Raw genomic sequence first — 24,171 nt, forward strand, 5'->3', positions numbered from 1 at the left:
CCCCAGCAGCGAGGAAGAGTGACCGCCGTCCGTGAGGGGTTTTAATAAGCTGCATTAGTACCCAAGACTCGTCAAATCAAACTTTGAAATGCAGTGGTGACATCAGTGTGTGTGTGGGTGTGTGTGTGTGTTACACTGCCATTCAAAAGTCTGGAATCACTTATCATATTAATAATGATCTTAATCAGACATTAACACCTGAATTCAGTTGTCTATAATATTTGCCTCATGTCCAAATCAAACACATTTCACAAACTCTGTCACTGTCTGCGTGCCTCTGCAGCCGAATTGGTTTGCACAGTTGTAAACAGCAAGTCCAGATTTTGCCCAGCAGTGTAAGTTAGCTCAGTGTTACTGTGGCATGGCATTCACTTCGAGATTGAATATACCTTCTCCCTCCTCCTCAGGCGCTACCAAATTACTCATAAAGCTCAGCACGGAGCTCATCCAGTTGGTGGACTCCTCCATGGCGTCGGTCACTGTCTTCACGGGGTCTTTGCTCATGTGCTGAATACCTCCTGAGTGCATCGTGTAACAGGCTTACATCAGAGAAGAGATCCCCACATACACACAACAATGAATACAATATCCCCTACAGTACACAGGCAAGGAAAAGACACAGCTAACACAGCTTAGGCATCAAGTACAGACATCAGAGCAGAGTGGGACATCATCATCCTCCAGCAACAGCATCAGAAACATGAGCAGCACCTTCTTAAATACATCAGTCGTACATAGGAACACAGCATGAGCTACTCCTTCGTTTATACATCACTCTCACATATGATCCCTGTTTCTATACAATCCATCACATCACCTGACAAAGCCATTTGACAGAAAACAGCATGGAGAAGTACTGAAAAAAATGCACTTGAATATCTCCAATAACACTGACATGATTTAATGTTTTCTTAAAGATGGTACATGCTTCTGCATAGATCCACATTGACTTCTCAGCTGGAGCCTCGCTGATGCCCTGAAACTACATGGATCTGAGATGTATGTGAAATAAATACGTAGGGAGTATGGAGTGATTTGTGATCAAGACCTCTGTGTTCCTCTCATGCATCGTGGTGTTTTGAAGCCTCTCTTTAAGAGGCACTGTGGCCCCCTACTGGACTGACATGGTAATGCAGCCGTGTTCGTCTGGACAGGTATATTTTCAACAATGGAGAAAGGACAATCTCAGTTTTTAAAAATAAAAATCCGTGTGGACGGGGCCTAAACCTTTCTTTATTTTCCCAGTGTTTCCTCCTTCAGTTTATAATGTATAACAGACTCTGGTACTCACTGTAGTTCATTCTGTTTTGGATGCAGACCTCAACATGTGAAGCACGTGAACGTGACGCAGAGACGTTTACGTGGATCTCTGCAGAAGTATAGACCAGTCTTTAATAGAGAATTACTAAGTGAGTAATGACATTCCCTCTGATAATAATGAAGAAATGAGATGATGTAGTACGTCACTGGGATGAGAAACATATTGTTATGAATTACTGCATTTAGGTGTGTGTGTATTTATATATATACAAAAATCATATGTCAGAAGTGGTCTTCCTGAGATACAGCAGTAAACGTGAAGAATCATTTTAAATCATGTTCCAAGCCGCTGCTCGAGGTGTGCTCTCAGGTTTCATCCTTTTTTGCCCTCTGTCCATCCATGGTCACCTGGGTCTGCCTTTCACCTTTCACTTATGAACGTTAGCTAATAGCTTCCTAGTTATGCAGTGTACCATGCAGAAAGATGCAAGGTGCCTGTAGGCATCATGGGCCAACCCTGGAGCATGCGACACATTCCAAATTTCCCCAGACACACATTAGATGTGTAAGGTGTTCTCTGCTAGAGTCAATTCCCATTACAACACACGGCAGGTCTGTATACAGTGGAATAAAAATTTCATTGATTTTCTGTTGTTCAAATGTATTCATAATTTTCATATTGCATATTTGGTGTCTGTTAAAGGGACACTAGGTAAGAGTTGGTGTCCATTAAAGGGACACTAGGTAAGAATTGGTGTCCGTTAAAGGAACACTAGGTAAGATTTAGTTTCCGTTAAAGGAACACTAGGTAAGATTTGGTGTCCATTAAAGGAACACTAGGTAAGATTTAGTTTCCGTTAAAGGAACACTAGGTAAGATTTGGTGTCCATTAAAGGAACATTAGGTAAGATTTAGTTTCCGTTAAAGGAACACTAGGTAAGATTTGGTGTCCGTTAAAGGAACACTAGGTAAGATTTAGTTTGTGTTAAAGGAACACTAGGTAAGATTTAGTTTCCATTAACAGAACACTAGGTAAGATTTGGTGTCCATTAAAGGAACACTAGGTAAGATTTAGTTTCCATTAAAGGAACACTAGGTAAGATTTGGTGTCCATTAAAGGAACACTAGGTAAGATTTAATTTCCGTTAAAGGAACACTAGGTAAGATTTGGTGTCCATTAAAAGAACACTAGGTAAGATTTAGTTTCCGTTAAAGGAACACTAAGTAAGATTTAGTTTCCATTAAAGGAACACTAGGTAAGAATTGGTGTCCATTAAAGGAACACTAGGTAAGATTTAGTTTCCATTAAAGGAACACTAGGTAAGATTTGGTGTCCGTTAAAGGAACACTAGGTAAGATTTAGTTTCCGTTAAAGGAACACTAGGTAAGACTTGGTGTCCGTTAAAGAAACACTTGGTAATATTTGGTGTCATTAAAGGAACACTATGTAACATTCGGGTTGTTTTTGCTCACTAGGGGACTCCCCCTAGGGTAATTCATTTTTACAGCACTGTACTGAAATCAGTGGGGAGGGGGATATGGTTTCCTACCCTTCTCCACAAGTTACATAGTGCAGTTTCTGCAGTGATGAGCCCAGAGTAGAAATGACAGAGGCTCTTTTCTCACTATTACAGCTCAACGGAGCATCAAAATAATACTGAAGCAGTAATTTTAAGATAAAATTAAAATAAAATAAAGTGTTACTTTAATTCATCCCCAGTTGGTTTAACATCACTGTTCCTCTGACTATTAAAGCCACATTCAGAGATGATTTTGTTTAAATACAGTAATGGAACAATGCGTCATGTTTAATCCCTGTTTCTTCAAAAAATGTCAGTTCTCAAGAGATATTTTTGTGCAACCAGCTTCTGAGACTGAGCTTTGGAGGTGTCACAATAACCACCAGCTTTCTTGTAAAATGAAAAAAAAGGGCATTATAAGGAGGATTGTTCCTCCTTCGCTGCAGTAACAGCCTCTGCTTTTCTGAGCAGGCTTTGCACTCTGTGTTGGAACATTGCTGTGTGGTTCTGATTGTATTCAGCTGTAAGAACAGTAGTGATGTTGGCTTATTAGTTCTAGATCCCAAATCAGAGTCTCAAAGTCACTTGGATGACGCTCCATCTCTCCAGGACACAGTTCCATGGCTCCACAGGAACTCAGGAGGTGACCTGTGAGCTTGGCTTAGGCATGGTGACCTTAGGCTCATGTGCAGCTGCTCTGGAGCGTTCCATTTTCATTTGTGAACTTTCTTTATCAGCAATTACTGATTACACAGTGTCCACAGACTTTGTAGAGAGATGTGAAAGTGTTCTTTTTAGTTTGACCCACCTCAGAGCTCTGAGCTAAACATCGCTGATAGTGACTTTAACAGTGGTGAGTTAATGCTGAGTTAGCACTGCTAATGATCTGAACAAACACTGCAGCAGTGGCAAATACATGGTGCAGTGTGTTATTTCCCTGAAACGAGCAGAGAACTGTGGATCAACCCACACCTCAGCTGCAGAGTGTGGAAGAGTAGAAGAGTATTTTATTACGACTTCGACAGAAAATGAAACACCACGGAGCAGGTCTGATACAGGTTCTGGGTCATTCTCAGTGCTGCAGTGACGTGGTGGTGTGTTAGTGTGTGTTGTGCTGGTACGTTCTGGTAGTTTTGAACCCCTCAGTGTCACTGCTGGACTGAGAATAGCCCCCCACAGGACAGGGGGTGGTCGTAATGTTATGGCTGATCGGTGTGTGATCCAGTGCCCTTGGACTAAAGTTAATGTCAGGTGTGTATAGGGCCAAAGCAAACACAAACCTCATGATGCAGAAAGTGAATAAAAGTGTAAATGCAGTTCATTGCAAAACCACATAAAGAGACACAGTTAAATATGAGTTTTAGGGGTTAATTAACTCTATTAGACAAACAAATATATGTAAATAAAGACACTGAGAGTGGTTTGGTGTAAGATTCCACATCCTGAGCTGTTGTACACCAACGGCGATGGTGTAGAGGACCAGATGGCTGAAGAAGTTCTAAAAATTAAAAACTAATATCTACATCACAGAAAGTTATGAAACTAAAGGTATATAAATATTTTAATTCATTCATACATTGTCTGTAACCTCTTTTTCTGTTCAGGGTTTCAGTGGGTCCGGAGCCTACCCAGAATTACTGGGCGCAAGGTAGGAACAAACCCTGGATGGGGTGCCAGTCCTCCACAGGGCGACACACACTCACACATTCACTCACACCTACGGACACTTTTGAGTCGCCAATCCACCTACCAACATGTGTTTTTGAAACCGGAGCACCCGGAGGAAACCCACGCAGACACAGGGAGAACACACCATACGCCTCACAGGCAGTCACCCGGAGGAAACCCACATGGACACAGGGAGAACACACCACACGCCTCACAGACAGTCACCCGGAGGAAACCCACATGGACACAGGGAGAACACACCACACGCCTCACAGACAGTCACCCGGAGGAAACCCACGCAGACACGGGGAGAAAACACCACACTCCTCACAGACAGTCACCCGGAGGAAACCCACGCGGACACAGGGAGAAAACACCACACTCCTCACAGACAGTCACCCGGAGGAAACCCACGCGGACACAGGGAGAACACACCACACTCCTCACAGACAGTCACCCGGAGGAAACCCACGCGGACACAGGGAGAACACACCACACTCCTCACAGACAGTCACCCGCAGGAAACCCACGCGGACACAGGGAGAACACACCACACTCCTCACAGACAGTCACCCGCAGGAAACCCACGCGGACACAGGGAGAACACACCACACTCCTCACAGATAGTCACCCGGAGGAAACCCACACAGACACAGGGAGAACACACCACACTCCTCACAGACAGTCACCCGGAGGGAACCCACGCAGACACAGGGAGAACACATCACACTCCTTACAGACAGTCACCCGGAGGAAACCCACACAGACACAGGGAGAACACACCACACTCCTCACAGACGGTCACCCGGAGGAAACCCACGCAGACACCGGGAGAACGCACCACACTCCTCACAGACAGTCACCCGGAGGAAACCCACACAGACACAGAGAGAACACACCACACTCCTCACAGACGGTCACCCGGAGGAAACCCACGCAGACACCGGGAGAACGCACCACACTCCTCACAGACAGTCACCCGGAGGAAACCCACACAGACACAGGGAGAACACAGCAAAAACTCCTCAACTGAACCCACGACCCCAGGTTCTGACCATTTATAATTGTATTCATATCAATACAACAAAACAAATCAGATGGGTGTAGATTTGCTGTTGATTTAGTTTTGTGGATAAAATGGCTGTAACTGTGATGTAGCTCTCACAACATCTGGTGCCCGTCAGTTACCACTGTAAGGAGACCAGTAAATTTGTCTACACCAAACCACTCCGATGGGCTTTATTTGCTCCTCAGGGACAGAAGTTCAGAAGTGGGGGTCAGGGGCATGGTGCCCTCGCAATCTGAAAAGTCTGAGTAAAAGTGCAGCTTCAGAATCATTGATGCTCTGCTCTGCATTAATAAGGAGAACCGAGCCTCTGTCGTTGCTATCGATTGCTCAGCACTGCAGAAACTGTAGTATGTAACCTTTAGAGGCAGGAGAGATCTGTAAAAATGAATTATACTCTGCAACTGTAGGGGGAGCCCAGGAGCAAAAATAGCGACCCTTAACTAGTGTCTCTAAGCGAGAAATAAACATGGAACATCAGAACTGATGGTTAGATACAGTAAGTCATAGCTGTGGTGCTTTACATTGGTTTCTGGAGTATCCCTGCACAAGTGTGCGCAGGAAAACACCAGCACCATGTGCAGGACAAGGGGGCGCCACTGAGTTCAGTTCATAGCATAGGCTGTGATTGTCAAGATCATGCTGTTAAAAAACTCACTGGTCTCAAAGCACTTTTATCACACAGCAGGCTTTACTGAAGCAACACAGCGGACCACTGCAAAGTTCAAAGCATAAACGCATAAGATGGCTTGCCTCTAAGGCCGCCTGCCTCCTTGAAGGCCTTCCTGACTCGGCCGGGCTGAGGTCCTGTTCAGATGAGAGACAGAGCAGAGGAGTGGCACAGCGACACAAACACAGCCTTAAACTGGACGCTGCAGTGAAGCAGGAGCAGCAGCAGTGTGCACATTAACCACAGTGAAGTCCACTCAGTGACAGTGAGAACAAGGCACATGCACAGGAAGAGAGATGAAGAAGATGAGATGACTGCGTTGAACACTGCCACAGTGTATTAACGTAAATAAGAGGTCAGTTAGGTTCTAATCTAATTGATTCTGCTGATCATGAGGGATATGCAGCAGTGAAAAATGTCCTTTAAAAATATATTTTATTTGACTGTGTATATCTGGATAGCACCTAAATGACTGAAGATAATATTTCCTTTTTAAAGCAGGTCTTTTTTTTTTAAATCCGTGAATAAAATTATGTGTTTAATTGCCATGTTTTCACGCTTCATAGCCTAAAAACTCAGGGTGAAGCACATGACTGTGAAATCTACTCCAAACTGAAATGCTAATGCAAGGCTGATGAATTCAGTGACATTTGTTTGATTAACTTCTTCACCTATTTCACCAAAATCCATTATTGTTTTCAGAGCCCTAACGCTCCAGTCGCGCTCATTTCTCACTGTCTGCAGCCACTCGTGTCATGGCCTCGGTGGCTAATGCCCCGGTAAACAACAGATGTCAGTCTAGAGAGAGAGAGAGAGAGACAGAGGGTGTTCCAGTCCAAAGCTCAGACAGTGGCACAATCTCTTTGTTTCGCTCATTATATCTGGCCTAGGCTGAACTGGGGAAACGTTACGAGTGATTTTAAGTAGCTGTACATGTAGAAGATAGACCAAGACACTGAAGGTTTCTAATAACTTTCTCAGAAACACTTGACTGCCCTTTGTAGACTTTTACTTTACCTTGTTTACCCCTTAGACCTTATTCACTACTGACTGGTTTTTACTATTCTGATGTAATTAAACGGAAGGAACATTATTGTTGTCGTTTGTTCTTCAAAAACCCAAAGGAAAGCTGTTTGATCAGAGTCTTTTCACTGTGGTCTCTAGGCAGATAATGCCAAGCTACCTACCCCAGCGATAGGCCTTCAGGTGCCGAAATGAAGGCCTAATGAAATCGAATTAACTTACAACACAATTGGGATCTCACGGTGGAATGAGGTGGATTTCCAGTGAGTGGGACCAGTTTCTTAAGGACATCCTTCTGTAAGTTCTACCCAGTGACTGAACATGAGCTGTAGTATCTAGAGGTTTCAGTCTGCAGCTGACGCATTACTGAAAGAGTCACTGTAAAACTACAGCAAACAATGTCAAAACAGGACTGTGTTTTACAAGCTTCAGAGTTTAGTGTTTAATCTTGATCCCAGAGAGAGTGAGGCTGCTTATACTGAGCCATCACCAGGAGTCACTGTTATTATGGGTAAGGTGTAAACTACTTTTATGTGTTACCATTAAAGTATCATTATATTCTGCAAGTTTTATCTCAGTAACGTAAAATATCACGACTGTGATTTTTGACCACATCCTTCTGCCCTAGTTCTAGTGTGTTGGTTCCTTTCCTGCCTTGGAAATGCGCCCTTCGTTCACCAGTCACACAGGGACTCAAATGCATTGTGCATTAGCGGGTTGTTGAGGAGGATAGTTTCAGGCAAATCATATGGCTTTCCAAAGACTTGCAGCAAAGTAGCTCCTCGGTTTGTCATTTTGATCATCTAACAGCTTTCATCTTTGATTCATGGATATGAAAGGCATGCTTTTTCCCCCACAGCCTCAACCCTCTTCCAGCCAGTGTCATTTATATTACATTTAGTGTCAGGGATTTCAGGGACTTTTTTCTTTTTCTGTGCCCTTGAGTTGTTTCTTTAAACTATGTGCACTGTTGTACTTCTTCAGATGTCTTAATTAAAAAGGGGAGGGGTTCACTTTGTATTCAGAGCCATTCAAAGCTTCCCAAAATTCAAGTAATTATCAGTAGGAAATAAAGTATTTCTAATTATCTTCTTGAGTTCAGTGTTAGCTTTTAAGAACTCTCTGAGCTCAGAGGACACTGGACAATCCCAGTTCTCTAAGAAGGGGAGAAGGCTTCAAAGGGTGGTCTCCTGGAGAGTGGAGGGCCTTGCTCTACCCACAAGAGAACAAAAACATCTTTGAATTCAGTCAAAGAAAAAGAGGGTTCACTCTAACTTCTATGGTCCTATAAGCCATTGACCCCATGGAGCGGCGCGGGTGTTGAGTTGTAGCACAAACATGACAGGGTGCCCACATATAGAAGTTTTCTGTTTCTTTGTTTTTTTTGATGGTGCCAGTTTATCATTTTTTTAATCTCTAAAAACATGAGTGTTTTTTCTGTATATACATTGGCTTTGTAGAGCTTGGAATACCAGCAAAGGCTCTTGATGTTGCAAGGAAGAGAAGGGAATCGTGAGTAACTGTAGCACGCAGAGGCTTGCAAATACGCTGATGTGCACACCTCTAGAATCACTATTATGTGTGTTGTGTGGATCTGTGAAGTTGTGCGTCAAGTAAATGTTTATGCCACTTTTCCACTGCATGGCCCCTACCCTACTCGGCTGTACTTGCCTCTTTTTTCTTTTCCAATAGGCAAATCGGGTACACAGTCCCTGGAAGCGGGTTTTATCTTACTCCCTGCTTGCACCTGGTTCTGAGCGAGTCGAGTAGGGACTAATCCGTTACGTGTAAACCTTGTAGAGTGCTGATTGGCCAGAGATACTTGTTTACACAGCAGAATGCAGACGGCCAGCACCAACACTCCATCTGTAAAATCTCCAGCTGCAGCAGAGATCACGTTTGTTTTTATCCGACTCACGACTGCAGCTCGTAATAATTACGCCGTGGTCTTTTGAAGAGGTTCAAATGCTCCTTGGATCGGTGGCCGACGAAAGAATCCAGCAAGAGCTGGACGCTGCAACAAAGAAGGAACAAACTCTACTGATCTGTCTGAACTGATGACAAAGCTGTGTTCAGTCCCAAGCATCAATAAAGTCCACAGTTTCTGTAAGAGACGGTGTTTTGGGAAGTCACCAGCTACATTTCCAGGTGGGGACCAAGCAAGTAGTGTCATGTAGAGTAGGTACAATGCAGTGGAAAAGTGCCATTGTTGGCTGTCTGGTAAATATGTCCTGAGACCCAAACGTTTCTCAACCCAAATGACTCTAACTACCATGACAAACAAAATGGATGGTATTACCACATTAATACGACCCATTCTCAAAGTTTTACAATAATAATTCAGTTAAATTTATTTATTTGAACGAGGACAAACCTCAGTCAAAGATCTGTTCAATGGGGCACAATACATTGTTCTTCATTGCTCATTTACACTTTCTGGTGTGTGTGCCCTATTGAACATAAAGGAAGTAATGTTCACAGACAGTCATGTATCTGCTTATCTGTAATAAGTCTTCCATGGTAATGTAAAACTGCCCAAATAAATTGGGTTAAATTTAATATGGGATTTCTCAGTATTTAATGAGAATTTATTTTAATATTCTGCATTTAATGTTAAATTTCACAGTAAATGGAACATTAATTTTTTTTAACATTAGGTTATTTTTTAAATGTGTTTTGTTTTTCTTTGACACTTTCAACAGCAGCAGTTTTTTAACCTCCATTATGCGAATAGATTATCTGATATCCAATCTTTTTGCCATTACAGTGTAATATAAATGGCAGCTGAGGTGTGTTTGTGTAGTTGTTTGAATCAAACATATTGTCAGTGACTCTTTGGGGAAAGATTACATCTCGTTGTTTTTAAGACAGGGAAGATGGATGAGGCAAAGTAGCAGTAGGGTGAACAATGGTTTTTCTGTTAAATTTATGTTGCCTTCTTTTGGTCTGAAAACGAAAAGTGAATAATGTACTTTATGGGAGTTTTGACTGGGAACAGAGTATACAAACAGAGTGATGGTCTCTGGCTGTAAAGTAGTGGTAAATAAATGGTTAAAAACTAAAACCTAATAAAAACATAAGTAAACAGTAATTCATATTTTAAAATGTAGTATAAACAGTGGTTATGTACATTTACCTCTACTGTTCCTCCCCTATTCCTCTTCAGCTGTTGCTATGGAGATGTTTAGCCTAAGAAGTGCTAGCAGTTTCTGTGCTAATGCTAGGAGCTAATGTTTATGAAATTAAACTAAAGAAATGTGTAATCTATGCAATGTTTTCTATTTAATTTATTATTTTCAAAGTGGAGAGACAATAATCAAGATAAAAGGCTGTTTACAGCAGATTTTACTTAAGGTGGAATCTTAGGTTGGGCTCGTAAAGTTTGCGGATTAATGTGGGTACCAGCACGTTTTAACCATGTTTATGGAAACCAATGAATTATCTGAGGCCGTCTGCATGGTATTTATTTATTTATTTATTTATTTTATTCTGTGTGTATATGAGGAAAGAACTAACAATGTGAGTTAAAGCTAATTCACAATTTAAAAGCTACATAAACAGTGTTTATCCTCCGCTACCCCCCTGGCCTAGTTATATATGTTGTTTGCCTCCTGTGTGACAAAAGATGATAGAGGGCTGGAAATGGCGTCAGATAAAGGTTGCCATTGACCCGAGGCCTGCATTTAAAGGTTAAAATTAAATTTTATTTTCATACATGACCTCTTTCCATATTTTGTGCTTCCAGGCAATAACCTGCTGCACCTGATCAGTGTATAGCATGTGTATCATATTCGTACCCATCGTTGATTTGGTTGATGATTGTCTGAGCTTTTTACAGACAATAAAACCATGCTAATGCTATGTGTTAGCATATCACGACAATTGTAATGCACTGATTTTTATTACTTTACTTTATTTGTGTATAATTCAGTATCTGAGATGTAAAAAATCAGTCAGTGTGAATGTGAAATGGCATATTGTAGAGAAACTTCCAGACTTTTTTACGGTGGTTTTAGGAATCGAGCGTTGCAACAAACACCATTTTATTTATTGTCCACAGCCAGCAGTGTGGGAAAGATAGGAGCTTTATGAGTTTTTTTTTTTTTATATGGGAATCATGAAATGCTTCCATCATGAAATCAATCATGAAATGAAAACATATAATAACTTTCTGTGAGATTAGCATAACGTCTTCAGACATCTGCTTCCTTTAGTTTCTCGAAGTTTCTCTAAAACCGAGCATTTCGCATCAAACCACTCGGTGACTTTGTTACATATTGACCATTTCATTATACATTTTTAAAAAACTGTTAAAACGGCCCAGAGAAGACACTGTGTAAATGTGAGGCTGCTTTAGACAGACCAAAACTCATCGTTCGTCCCCTTGATTCCGCTTGCTACGGTGCTAACTATTTCTCCCTTCTTCTGACAAAGAGTGGAGTATCTGCAACATAGAAGACCGCATTAAAATTCTGCAAGTCAAAGTCCTTTATCTCTCTCTCAAAGCACTGAATGAAAATGTCAAATCATTCTGCACGGCAAAGTATGTGTTACCGCTCAATACCACACAGTTAATGAACAAAGGCAAGCCACAATGCTCTCACAGTTTAGCTCTGAATGTTAGCCACGTCAGTGCGGATTCGTTTGTGGCTCAACAGAACTGTATTGTGCATTAAACTTTTAAGTAACAGACTCATTCAGGACCTTATTGGGGTTGTAGGGAGCAATTGGCACACAGCTGGCAGGAGGCTCAAATGAAGATATTACTTAACAAATGCAGATTTTTCATCGTAACAACTTCATTCAATAGAGATTCAAAGCCTGAGGCTCTCAGTTCTAACTTCACAGCCGTAAATCCCCGTGCTCAGCCTATGCTTAGAGTGGAATATCTTGCATTGTTGATGTGATTGATGCCAGCTCTAGCTCTTTTTGCCTCTGAAGACAAAATTGGCACAGTCAGAAAAATTTCTATGAAGCGGTTCTGTCTGCTCCTAGGGCTGTGCACTACTCATAGGTTCCTGTATCAAAGCCCCAATCAGGAATTCCTGCAGAAGAGATTTTGGCACTGGAACAAATATAAGCCTTTAATTTCTGCATGAACTGCATCTTAGAAAAAGCATTTTCATATCATAAATGGAGAAGATACTTAGCTATAGCTTGGCCATCCCCAGTAAACAACATTCTATATACAGTGGCCAAGGATGTAGTACTTGAGCCCAGCCTTCTACACACTCAGGACTATCTTACTGTCTGGAATTTGGACTGGATTTAGTCTCAGTTCTTGAATGAGACTGACTTCCACTTTTAAAAATTTAAGCTGTATAGTTTTAAGAAGACTGTAACCATGGAAATGATTTGCTGATGGAAATAGTTCTGTATAAAAACTTCAAGAAATGAATTTGACTCTTCGATATTATAACCTCTACGCACCAACACACTATCCCAGGTTTGTTTTATTTATTTATTTATTTAGTATGTTTGCTTGCTTGTTCCGTGCATGTGCACATTAATGTGTGGATCTGAAGCCCACCAACCCACCCACTGTGAAGCAAGACCACCCAGCTAGTCGCTTCTAGATACACTGCACTTGTCAATGGCTTCTGATATTACTATATCAATTAATTTATTTATTTATTTATTTATGGACTGAGCACATGCTTAATGTGTTTCTGTACTTTGAACATATCTCCTCTACCCGACTGAGATGTATATTACAGTCACAGTGGGTATACAGTACTGTTATATATTTGTCTATTTAGATTTTATTTTACATTGTAACACACAGGGAATTAAACTATATCTAATCTAAAAGTGCTCTGCCTGATTTGGTAATAATACGCTAGCCAACATGTTCTGCTAAAATGTACATTATGTGATCAAGTAAATACATATATTCTTAATTTTAATAACCCCTTATATGGCCAGGACAGCTATGATTCATTCAATAATAAGGGTATGAATTAGCCTGGACATTTAGGGGGTTCATTCTTAGAACACATTGTGCAGCAGAAGAGGAAAAAAAAGACTGACCTCTCAGGAGACATGATGCCTTTGATGCTCTGAGAGAGTTGATACTGAGCTTTTATTGAACATGGTATGACATATTTACGATTAGATATGATATGAAGTATTCAGTGCCACATGGGAGATGAATAAACATATGAAATGAAGTACTGTCACAGTGCACATAGGGCTGTCAATATATAAATAATATAATGATTATATAATAAAATTACATAATAATAATAACAACATTTAAATGTACTGTTATTGAATCTGTTGGGACATTTTACATTTGTGTTTAGCAGTGTGACAGTTGTTTACAGGTGGCTCTATTAGCACTTTATTTGCTTTTGTGTACATCACTGAAAAAGATAAAACACACATTAGCAGGATCCCACAAAGGTGTTTATGTTTACTGTCAATTAAAAATGTTTGATAATTCAATTAAATGTTTTATTCAGGATGAAGATATGGAGATCCTGACAGGCTCCAGCAATAATTGATTTATTTATTGATACCTTATTAAAAACATCATTTACTGAAGCATTCACTGTAAATAAAGTTAAAATAAAGAAAGACATAAAGAATATCTCACGGCTGTGCGCTCGGGGTCGGGGTGAACAGCGAGCAGCTTATTATCATTTAAAGAAAGCGGGCGTTCTGAACAGGGCTGTTTACACAGGGGGAGAACACTGCTGTGGGGTTTGATCCTTGTGGTGTTTTCACCAAAGCAGGTCACAGATGTTTCATTAAAGACCCACAACTGTGTTCACTCATGGAAAAGGTAGTATATGTCCCCCTTTTAAGATGGACACCTGCTCTTTATGCATTATATCTGTGGATTGCATTGTTTTTCTTATGATTTCCACTGCAAATATTTGTAGTTATTAATACAGTTTACAAGCTTCAATCGTCAAAACTGTGTGATTATTTACTTATTAGAAAATACTATTCGTAATGGTTGATTGATGTAATGGATAGTGACAGCCCTAAATGTACAGTACTCACTTATTTTTCCTTCATTATCAAAACACAAGGGCTAATAGACCGTGTTTCTCAGTCCTGGCTCTGGAGCAAGGACTGTGTTCCCTGCTGTATCATACAGGAAAGGGCACATGAAGGGCTTGCTAATTAGCGACATTGAGTCAGGTGTGTTGGGAGCTGGAGGAAAACATTAAAATCAGCAGAGCAGGGCGACTCCAGGACGTGGACCGGGAGACGCTGCTGAAAGGCACAATGTCACACTGAGTAGGAAGGAATAAAGTAAAGAGGAAGTGAAGTGAAGGCGTGTTTAATGAAAGACGGGACGACTATCAATTAATGCGCATCGCCAGATCCACGGCAGCATGAAATGATAGTGACAGTTGCTCCCTCAACACATGCATGCACATAGACACACACACGCAAACAAACACACACCAGAAGGAAGCCAGCCATGGCACACACCCAGAGAGACACACACACACACGGGCAAATAGCAATTCACTGCAGGCAGAAAGTCTTTACCAGGTGGCAAACAGGGGTCGTCACAGTATAATGTATGGGCTTTTTATTGGATGGCAACAGGATGGACACATGGGGATGGACAGGGTGGAAAAAGGAGGGAAACTTATTAGAAATGGACGAGTGAAGCCGGCTATAAGGAGATGTTCTCTTTCGCTACAGGGACTTAATGACTCAGGGGTTAGCCCCGGCTATACCAGTGGCACTGAATGTATAAAAAGGTCTCCACTTTTGAAAAGAGCTTTCAAAAATGTATTCTGTGCTACACAGCAGACCTTTTTCTTTTCCTTCTTTGGTTGAAATGGAATGAAATGTGAGTGAAATATGATATGAAAAACATTGCTAACATTCACAAAATCTAGGCCATCTAAGCAATGAACATTTTCACACACTTTACAAAATGGCTCAAGACTGCCATTACTGAACAGTCTAAAAATTCATTGACGCTATCTTAAATCACTCAGAAGTCATGGTCATCTCCAGGGATAATATAAACATGCTGAAATATTATATTCAGGGTTTTTCCCAACTTTCTCCTGAAGCAAAATTGGTGTTTGTGGTTGTGTATGAAAGCAGTTACCTTTGAAATTTACAGCTCTGGATTTCTAAGGGTTAAATCCCACAGACATCTATCATTAGCAAAATGGCCCGGTGTATAATTTCATCAGCATTTGTCAAAACGGCCAAATAAGAGCTGAGCTTAGACAGGGCCTGCGCTGCTCTCTGATTACTGTTGACTGGAAGTGAGCGCTAGCCGCTAGTGATAGTCGCTGGCTAACAGAACACCCTATCTGTCTTTATCACTGTCGGTGCTATCAGGATTCAACCAATCAGCTTCCACTCTACTCCCACAGCCACACACAATTTGCCCTGTGGCACTCTAGATAAACTCCCAGCAAGAAAACAAGCACCATGCTTTATCACATTCTCGGCCCTCTCTAAATTCTCCACCAAGGATCCTATTACACCAATCCATAAGCGCTCATAGCCTTTAGCATAAACTAGAGACAACGCTAACGCCCCTATGATATAGAAGTTCTTCTGAAGGTCCTGTTCAATGGCTCCGCATTGGTCCAAACCAATCCAATATCCCCTCGCACCAAAATAACACTGCTTTGATGGATAACCACTTAAAGAAACCATGCCAACTCTATCCCTGGTCATGTTCTGGTTATAGGAGGCCTGCACTGATGTTCAGAAGTCTGGAATCAGAGTCATAAATATGAGAAATGGTGGTATGTTTGGTTGTTATTAATTTTACATACATCTAATGTGATTACCTAGTTTAAATTATTAAATTATTCACAAGGCTACATCAAACCCGCATGAGCCTGGCATGACCACTGACCTACCCCTACATACACAGCAGGTGTGGTTATACTGAACTGCCATGGTACAGGGTTCACACAGTGAACAAATACATAGTTTTCTGTGTTTGACTATTAGGGTAAATATGGCAGTTTCACTAATGCGCACACTACTAAGGAAATATGGGCTGTAACTGGTGGATTTACATGGTATTTTCTCCCTCTTTATTGTTTATCTCTCAATGTTCTTAACGTTTGGATTTGAATCGATTGAAAATTCACTTGTTTCACCAATAATTTGGTTTTTTAACATCAGCTCATGAAATCATGGGGCACTGAATGAGGATATAGTGTAAAACTTTTCAAATTCACTGCTTATTTAACACATTAAAAGGCTGTGTTATCTACCTCATGTAACCAACTACACAGAGCTAGATGAAACCAACAGTGACGTCTGTTCAAATGAAATGAAAAGAAACCTAGGTTAGTCTTATTTTTCGTTTCTCAATTTTATTTTCCCATGGTGCCATGTTGATACTCAACGGTGAGGTCCAAACTGTAACTTTTCGATAACGTGACACCTGTTACACACATTTATAAAGGCTTGTTCCAGCAAGCATCAGTTGCCATTAAAGTTAGTTTAGTCAAATTCAACCTAGAACGTGTTTTGACACCTCCTGCTTGAATAAGCCCTTAGAGATGTTTATGTAGGTCCAGGTCATGAAAGCTCATGTAGGTGCTACGTAGCCTTATGAATTATCACCTACAACCTACAAGAGCCATCTGATGTCTTTGAAAGCTGATCACTGCTTATGAAACTTGAACAATTCTGGATATTCATATATTGTAACCTCATTTCAAAACTTTACCCAAGTTTTTCAGTTATAAAATAATAATCTACAGCTTTATTCCTTATTCCAGACAGTGCTTCCACTTCATCATCTTCCCTTGGATATTCCTACAAAGTACTACGAATGTTTGAACCTTGATTCCAGACTTTTGACCGGTAGTTTACATTAGAATGTCCAGTGCAGTAGAGAAAAAAAAGCAGAGATCTGCCTACCTTCCAGGCTCTGGGTGTCCAGGAGGTCAAATACGATGATGGCCACGGCCGACCAGGTGATGATGAGCGCCAGCACCAACACCCAGGCCATGGGGGAGCTGAAGGTGGAGTACAGGTCATCGGTCATGGAGCGTTTGGACACACGGGCGGAGCCAGCACTCGACTCGCTGCCCTTACTCTCCAGGAGGGTAGTGGTTGTGGAGGAGCCCCGCACTGTGAAAACACAGAGGCTAAATCTAAATAATAATATTAATAATGATAATAATAAAGGAATACTACTGAATTAGGAATAGTAATATGTTCCACAAACCGAAGGATAGTTTACACAAAGAGGCATAAAGACTAAGGGTGGGGTGGGTGTGTCTTGATTCTTTTTGCAAAAGAGGGGTCGGGCCGAGGAGGAGGGCAATATGCCACTTGAAACTGAAACTTTTCAGGGGCACACTTGAATGCCATGTAAATCACCAGCGAGACGGAGGCGTAAGAGACTAAAGAAACCCACGAATGTCAGTATTATCTCACTTTAATGTAGTTTAAGTGCATTATGTCTATTCACTTCATAACAAGCAGAAGACATCTCTAGTCATCTGCAGGTAGTTAGCTGTAAATTACCAGTTCCACCTTAAATAGTGAAGCAGTAGCAACCGAGGCTACCACAGCTTTTAAGGTGGAACTAGAAGTGTCGAACAAAAAGCCATAGAATAAGCAGCTGAATTTAGCCTCATGTGACAGAGAGTTAAGAGTGGGTGATAATACACCAACGATTGGATGTTTTTGAAGGTTCATGACGCCTTAAATTTGACTTAAGTCCAGCAGCGTTCCTCTGATATCACTGAAGACTGGCTGCAGAGCCAGAGCTGAAGTACTACTCTGATCATAATGTGTATAAGGTTCCTGAGGGTTGATCCTTTTACAAGGCATTCATGTGTGAGGATTTGATTGTATACAGCAATGCGCATCATAAATTCCGCTCCAACACATTGACGGTAATGAATAGGGATCCCTCTTTCCAGGAAACAACTCCACTGCCCTATAGCCCAAATCTGAGGGGCATTGTAACCCTCAAACTGTTGTATGGCGTTGCGCATGGTGACCTTAGGTTCACCTAGGTGTATCACCTTAAAGTAGCCAGTTAAAGAATAGGTGTCTGGTTACTTGTGTCTCTAGCTGTGTGTCAAAATCTATATAATACTCTGTCTGCTGAGTTCTGAAGTACCGAGCCAGTGTTGTAGACGGATTTTGGCTCTTTGTCTTTGGCCACTGCTCAGCGCTGACGGCGAGCTGAAAGGAGGGTGGGCTCCAGGAGAACAGGACACTGCTACTGTATCAATCACTTATTGTTCAAATATCTCCAAAGCCTCTGTAGGAGAAAAACGCTGCCTTTGTCTGTGTCTGTTGTGGAGACGTATTGATGCCACTGTTTCTGTCAAAAGGCCCGTTCTAAATGGATATAAATCCCTGCCATGGCTCTGGCTGAATTGCCTCTCCGTGATTCCACACGCTACACGTGACCTTTGTAAACAGTCTTCCTTTTACAGAGCCCCTGTATTGATTCGGTCCAATACGGCCAAATCCAGTCAGAGTCGGGAATTGATTCTTGTATGAGGCATTGTGATTCTGGGTATGGTTCTCTAAATTTGATATGCGGCCGATCTACCGGACGTCTAAGAGGAGATGGGCTGGAGATTTCTGCCTGCAGTGACCCTTGAAAGATACAATCAGTTGGAAAATGTCTTGTAGGCCACCTTCTCCTTTTTGTTGAATGATGACAATGTTCTATATCCATAGTCTTTGTCTGAATGTGGTTGTGTGTTTAGTTGGAGTGTAACACAATGCCACAAACTGTATCTGTTCAGTGCTTAAATGGCTGTATATGTGTCAGAGCCTTGACTCCAGTCCCACTGGAAGCTATAGAGGGATAAAAGACCAGAAGGAGAACAACACACATGAAACTGCTTCATTATAACTTCATTCATTCATTCATTATCTGTAACCCTTATCCAGTTTAGGGTCGCGGTGGGTCCAGAGCCTACCTGGAATCATTGGGCGCAAGGCGGGAACACACCCTGGAGGGGGCGCCAGTCCTTCACAGGGCAACACACACACACACACACATTCACTCACACACTCACACCTACAGACACTTTTGAGTCACCAATCCACCTACCAACGTGTGTTTTTGGACTGTGGGAGGAAACCGGAGCACCCGGAGGAAACCCACACAGACACAGAGAGAACACACCACACTCCTCACAGACAGTCACCCGGAGGAAACCCACACAGACACAGAGAGAACACACCACACTCCTCACAGACAGTCACCCGGAGGAAACCCACACAGACACAGGGAGAACACACCACACTCCTCACAGACAGTCACCCGGAGGAAACCCACGCAGACACAGAGAGAACACACCACACTCCTCACAGACAGTCACCCGGAGGAAACCCACACAGACACAGGGAGAACACACCACACTCCTCACAGACAGTCACCCGGAGGAAACCCACGCAGACACAGTGAGAACACACCACACTCCTCACAGACAGTCACCCGGAGCGGGAATCAAACCCACAACCTCCAGGTCCCTGGAGCTGTGTGACTGTGACACCACCTGCTGCGCCACCGTGCCGCCCTCCTTATAACTTTTCATTTCCAATTTCCATTTTAAATAACGATTTTCAGGAGAAAACTTCACTCTGACGGACAGAAGACAGCACCTGAAGCAGTAACTGTGGACGTTCAAGGAAAGAACAAGAAGTACGTACAGCTGTTAGCCAGTAATGTGGATTCCAAATGTAGTAGAGCAGTGGCCCCTGACAATTTCTGCAGTGCCCCCTTTTGTAGATGAGAATATTTTCAAGAAATGTTCAAGAAATAAATGCAATTTTGGTAAACCCAGACTAACCCAGTATTACAGATTACAGACTCAGTACTTTCAGAGTGTCCTGAACATTCATCTGTTCAGAATTCACTGTGATCTGCATTTGGTGTGTGAGTGTGTGGGACTGAACGGGCACTGACTGTTTCAGCTCAGGCCACCTGTCATAGCCCTTCACACCGCACCATGTGGTCAGACAAAACCACCGGGTTTCCTCTGTACTGACTTCCTTCAGAAGCACCCTCAGCTCTACACCTGGGCTATTGTGTACTGAGTAGCGTCAGGAAAATACCCTGTGATTGCTCACAAATGCGGTATTAACAAGTGAAGTACCCTTGGGCCCTGTTATATCTTGATAATAAGGTCTATAAGGTCTGTATCTACAACTCGGTGGGAGGTATGTAATGGCCTTCGAGCCCGGCCGAGAAGAAAAGAAAACAGCATCCAGCAGAAGGACGGTAAATGGCAGCCTCTCGTCAGTGATTCTGATGGAAGACCTTGTCCTTGAGTCCCTGTGTTCATATCCATGGCAACTAATACCAGGCCAGAGAGCTAGAGTGTGTTGAGAAAACTGAGTCAGCAGACAGACAGTCCACTTCAAATGGCTTCACACCGGCCCCCCCTCATTCAGACACTTTAAATAGAGCTTATTTACGTCCATCTGACCGGTGCTTCCTGCTCTAATCAGAATATCAAACTCATCCCAAGTCTCGCCAATAATAAGCCATTTCACGCAAGAATGCAATCCATTTCCTGTTCTTCAGTCTTTTTAATAATTGCTTTTGAAACAACCTCATGACATGGAGTTTTCCAACTTTTTACTTAAGTGGGTGAAATCGACAGCATTGAAAATCCCCTAAAAATCCTCCCAGTCTCTTTAAGGATATTAAATTCTCTCTCAAATCAAGCCCTTTAATGATATCACCTCACCACAAAAAGAAACACAAAGCAGAGATACAATACAGATCCCTTAAACTGGATTAAGTAGCTGCATTTCCTCTCAGGCAGCCAGGGCCATAATTCAATAGATAGTCCTATCTGAAGATCCTTTAAAAGCATCACATGCATGTTAGGCGCATAACAGATAGTGTGCTATATGATATAGGCTATTTTTAGGCTGCCTTCGATCACGAAATTCCTCTACAAAAGCAGCCGCAGAAGAGGCTGCAAATTCTACACCTTAGGAATGGTGCCATTTATCTGAATAGTTCACTGTAGTGGCGCCTTAGAAACACAACACACAGACACTTAAGGAGCGAGAAAGAAGACTGTACCTTCCATGTCTGCCGTACAACGTCGAAAACCAACGATTCTCAGGAGTTACAGTAGATTTCCGATGGAAAGCAAACCTCCCAGACTCTGTGCTAGTCCTGCTAGTGTCCCAGGAATAGACCCTTCAATGCCAGGGCCTGAAGCCTCCTTGGAAGAAGCCCAAAAATATGACACTTGTTGCACTGTAGAGACTCAGTTAGAGACCCAAAGACTAGGTCACTTCCGAAAAGGGGCAGAGCAGGCCGTAGCCTTTCCCAGTGTTAGCAAAAGCAAGTGCTAGCTTAGAAAAAAAGAAAACAGAAGCAGAAGGCTAAGTGCTAGCCCCTCTCTGAGTGTCACGGCACGTCAGGGGTGTAGGTCAGGAAGCACAGGGACGCATTGGTGGGGGGGGGTTAGTGGTAATTTTACCCCTGAGTGGACTGGGCAGTTTATTCTTAGCGCCCCCAGCAACGACAGCATTCTGCTTTGCCTTTTTAGGCCTGGGGTGTGACTCTGGAGCTGTGTCTATCAGCAGCTGGGCTGGCACTCTCTCCAACAACACAACACACACAAACACAGGCCTCAGAAAGGTACTAACCCTATGGCTATTATTTTCATTAGGAGTTCATTATTGTGACCTAGGCAGTGTTTACACAAGCTAATACTGTGTAATACGGTGTCTACAAAATAGTGAGTGTACAACAGAAGGGAAGGACAGTGGCTATGACTTAAATGGATCACTACCTCCCTCAGCAGTATTACATTTTATAGGTTTGAACTACTAAGTTAAACCGATTAACAGCTAAAGCTAGTGGCGTCGACGTTAATGCTACAGTAGCATGTTGCTGTAATAAAAACTGCTCAGCTTGCTTGTTTTCTGTGGTTAAATTCATCATCTCTCCTCTTCATGCACTCTGTTCTCACACCAGCGCCACCCGAGGGTCTGATTTTAAAGCACTTATAGATTATTGAACGCATACAGCACTGAGCAAATGTCAGAAACCACACGGGATTTATTTACGGTCCTTTAAAAATATTAAGGACAAGCTCTACACACAGAAACCGCACAGATGTCCCACAAATGAATATTAAATCAAGCTTTTTTTTAGTATAAAATGTGGCATGGTATGGACTTTAGATGGAAGTACGTGGATTAGGAAATTTAACTGAGTGAAATAAACAGTAGAAATACACTATAACTCTGCAGCTAGTGTTCTCCTGCAAGTGTGTTGAGCTCCAATATTGATGTGTTAGCAGCAGCTTGAAAAGTAGCAGTCTCAGAAAAAACATGCTATTCTTCACCATCCAAGATTTATATAACAAAATAAATCATATAAAAAGGAAACCCACGCAGACACAGAGAGAACACACCACACTCCTCACAGACAGTCACCCAGAGGAAACCCACGCAGACACAGGGAGAACACACCACACTCCTCACAGACAGTCACCCGGAGGAAACCCACGCAGACACAGAGAGAACACACCACACTCCTCACAGACAGTCACCCGGAGGAAACCCACGCAGACACAGGGAGAACACACCACACTCCTCACAGACAGTCACCCGGAGGAAACCCACGCAGACACAGAGAGAACACACCACACTCCTCACAGACAGTCACCCGGAGGAAACCCACGCAGACACAGAGAGAACACACCACACTCCTCACAGACAGTCACCCGGAGGAAACCCACGCAGACACAGGGAGAACACACCACACTCCTCACAGACAGTCACCCGGAGGAAACCCACGCAGACACAGAGAGAACACACCACACTCCTCACAGACAGTCACCCGGAGGAAACCCACGCAGACACAGAGAGAACACACCACACTCCTCACAGACAGTCACCCGGAGGAATCCCACGCAGACACAGGGAGAACACACCACACTCCTCACAGACAGTCACGCGGAGGAAACCCACGCAGACACAGAGAGAACACACCACACTCCTCACAGACAGTCACCCGGAGGAAACCCACGCAGACACAGAGAGAACACACCACACTCCTCACAGACAGTCACCCGGAGGAAACCCACGCAGACACAGAGAGAACACACCACACTCCTCACAGACAGTCACCCGGAGGAAACCCACGCAGACACGGGGAGAACACACCACACTCCTCACAGACAGTCACCCGGAGGAAACCCACGCAGACACAGAGAGAACACACCACGCTCCTCACAGACAGTCACCCGGAGGAAACCCACGCAGACAAAGAGAGAACACACCACACTCCTCACAGACAGTCACCCGGAGGAAACCCACGCAGACAAAGAGAGAACACACCACACTCCTTACAGACAGTCACCCGGAGGAAACCCACGCAGACAAAGAGAGAACACACCACACTCCTCACAGACAGTCTCCTGGAGCAGGAATCGAACCCACAACCTCCAGGCCCCTGGAGCTGTGTGACTGCGACACTACCTGCTGCGCTACCGTGCCGCCCATAACAAAAATTGAAAAAAATAAATAATAGTTGCAGTATATGATTATGATATGTGAAACATGCAGAGAAAAAGTATTCTAAGAAGACCTCCACTCTGTTTGATGTCAGGCTAGAGTTTTAAATAGTTGTAAAAAATACATTTAGCTTCAGTTTTTCTTTTGTGGATTTTTGGACCTCGTTCTGATGCGAGCGGCAGGACAAATAATGGAGGCGTGCCCTGAGAAGGTGTTTAATGTGTGTGTAGTGTAATGTTCACTTCATGTCATCAGAAGTTTTCCTGAAACACACAATACTGTCAAACCTACATGGACACCTGCTCAGTCAACATTTATCGTGAAGTAAAAGATGCCAGAGAGATTTCTGAATGATTTTTAATTGTTGTCTTTCTCCACATTTCCCCAGTACGAGACAATGATACCACACCATGACATGGAGTCTATGATAGTGCTCTTAACTGTACCGGATTTCACAGAAAACAATTGGTGTAACTCTG

General features: G+C 42.7%; 1 protein-coding gene across 1 annotated transcript in view; it reads right to left on the reverse strand.

Moving 5' to 3' along the window:
* trdn (triadin) overlaps positions 1–24,171 on the reverse strand; it is an 88,901-nt gene that overhangs the window by 59,551 nt on the left and 5,179 nt on the right. Inside the window, exons 2-4 of the mRNA XM_066676805.1 lie at positions 17,084–17,296; positions 6,268–6,321; positions 390–518 (exon numbers count right to left, since the gene is read on the reverse strand). Of these exons, the coding sequence (XP_066532902.1) occupies positions 390–518; positions 6,268–6,321; positions 17,084–17,296 (396 nt within the window). The remainder of the gene's footprint in view (positions 1–389; positions 519–6,267; positions 6,322–17,083; positions 17,297–24,171) is intronic.

This window comes from Hoplias malabaricus, chromosome 7 (assembly GCF_029633855.1).
Source record: "Hoplias malabaricus isolate fHopMal1 chromosome 7, fHopMal1.hap1, whole genome shotgun sequence".
NCBI classification, from domain to species: domain Eukaryota; kingdom Metazoa; phylum Chordata; class Actinopteri; order Characiformes; family Erythrinidae; genus Hoplias; species Hoplias malabaricus.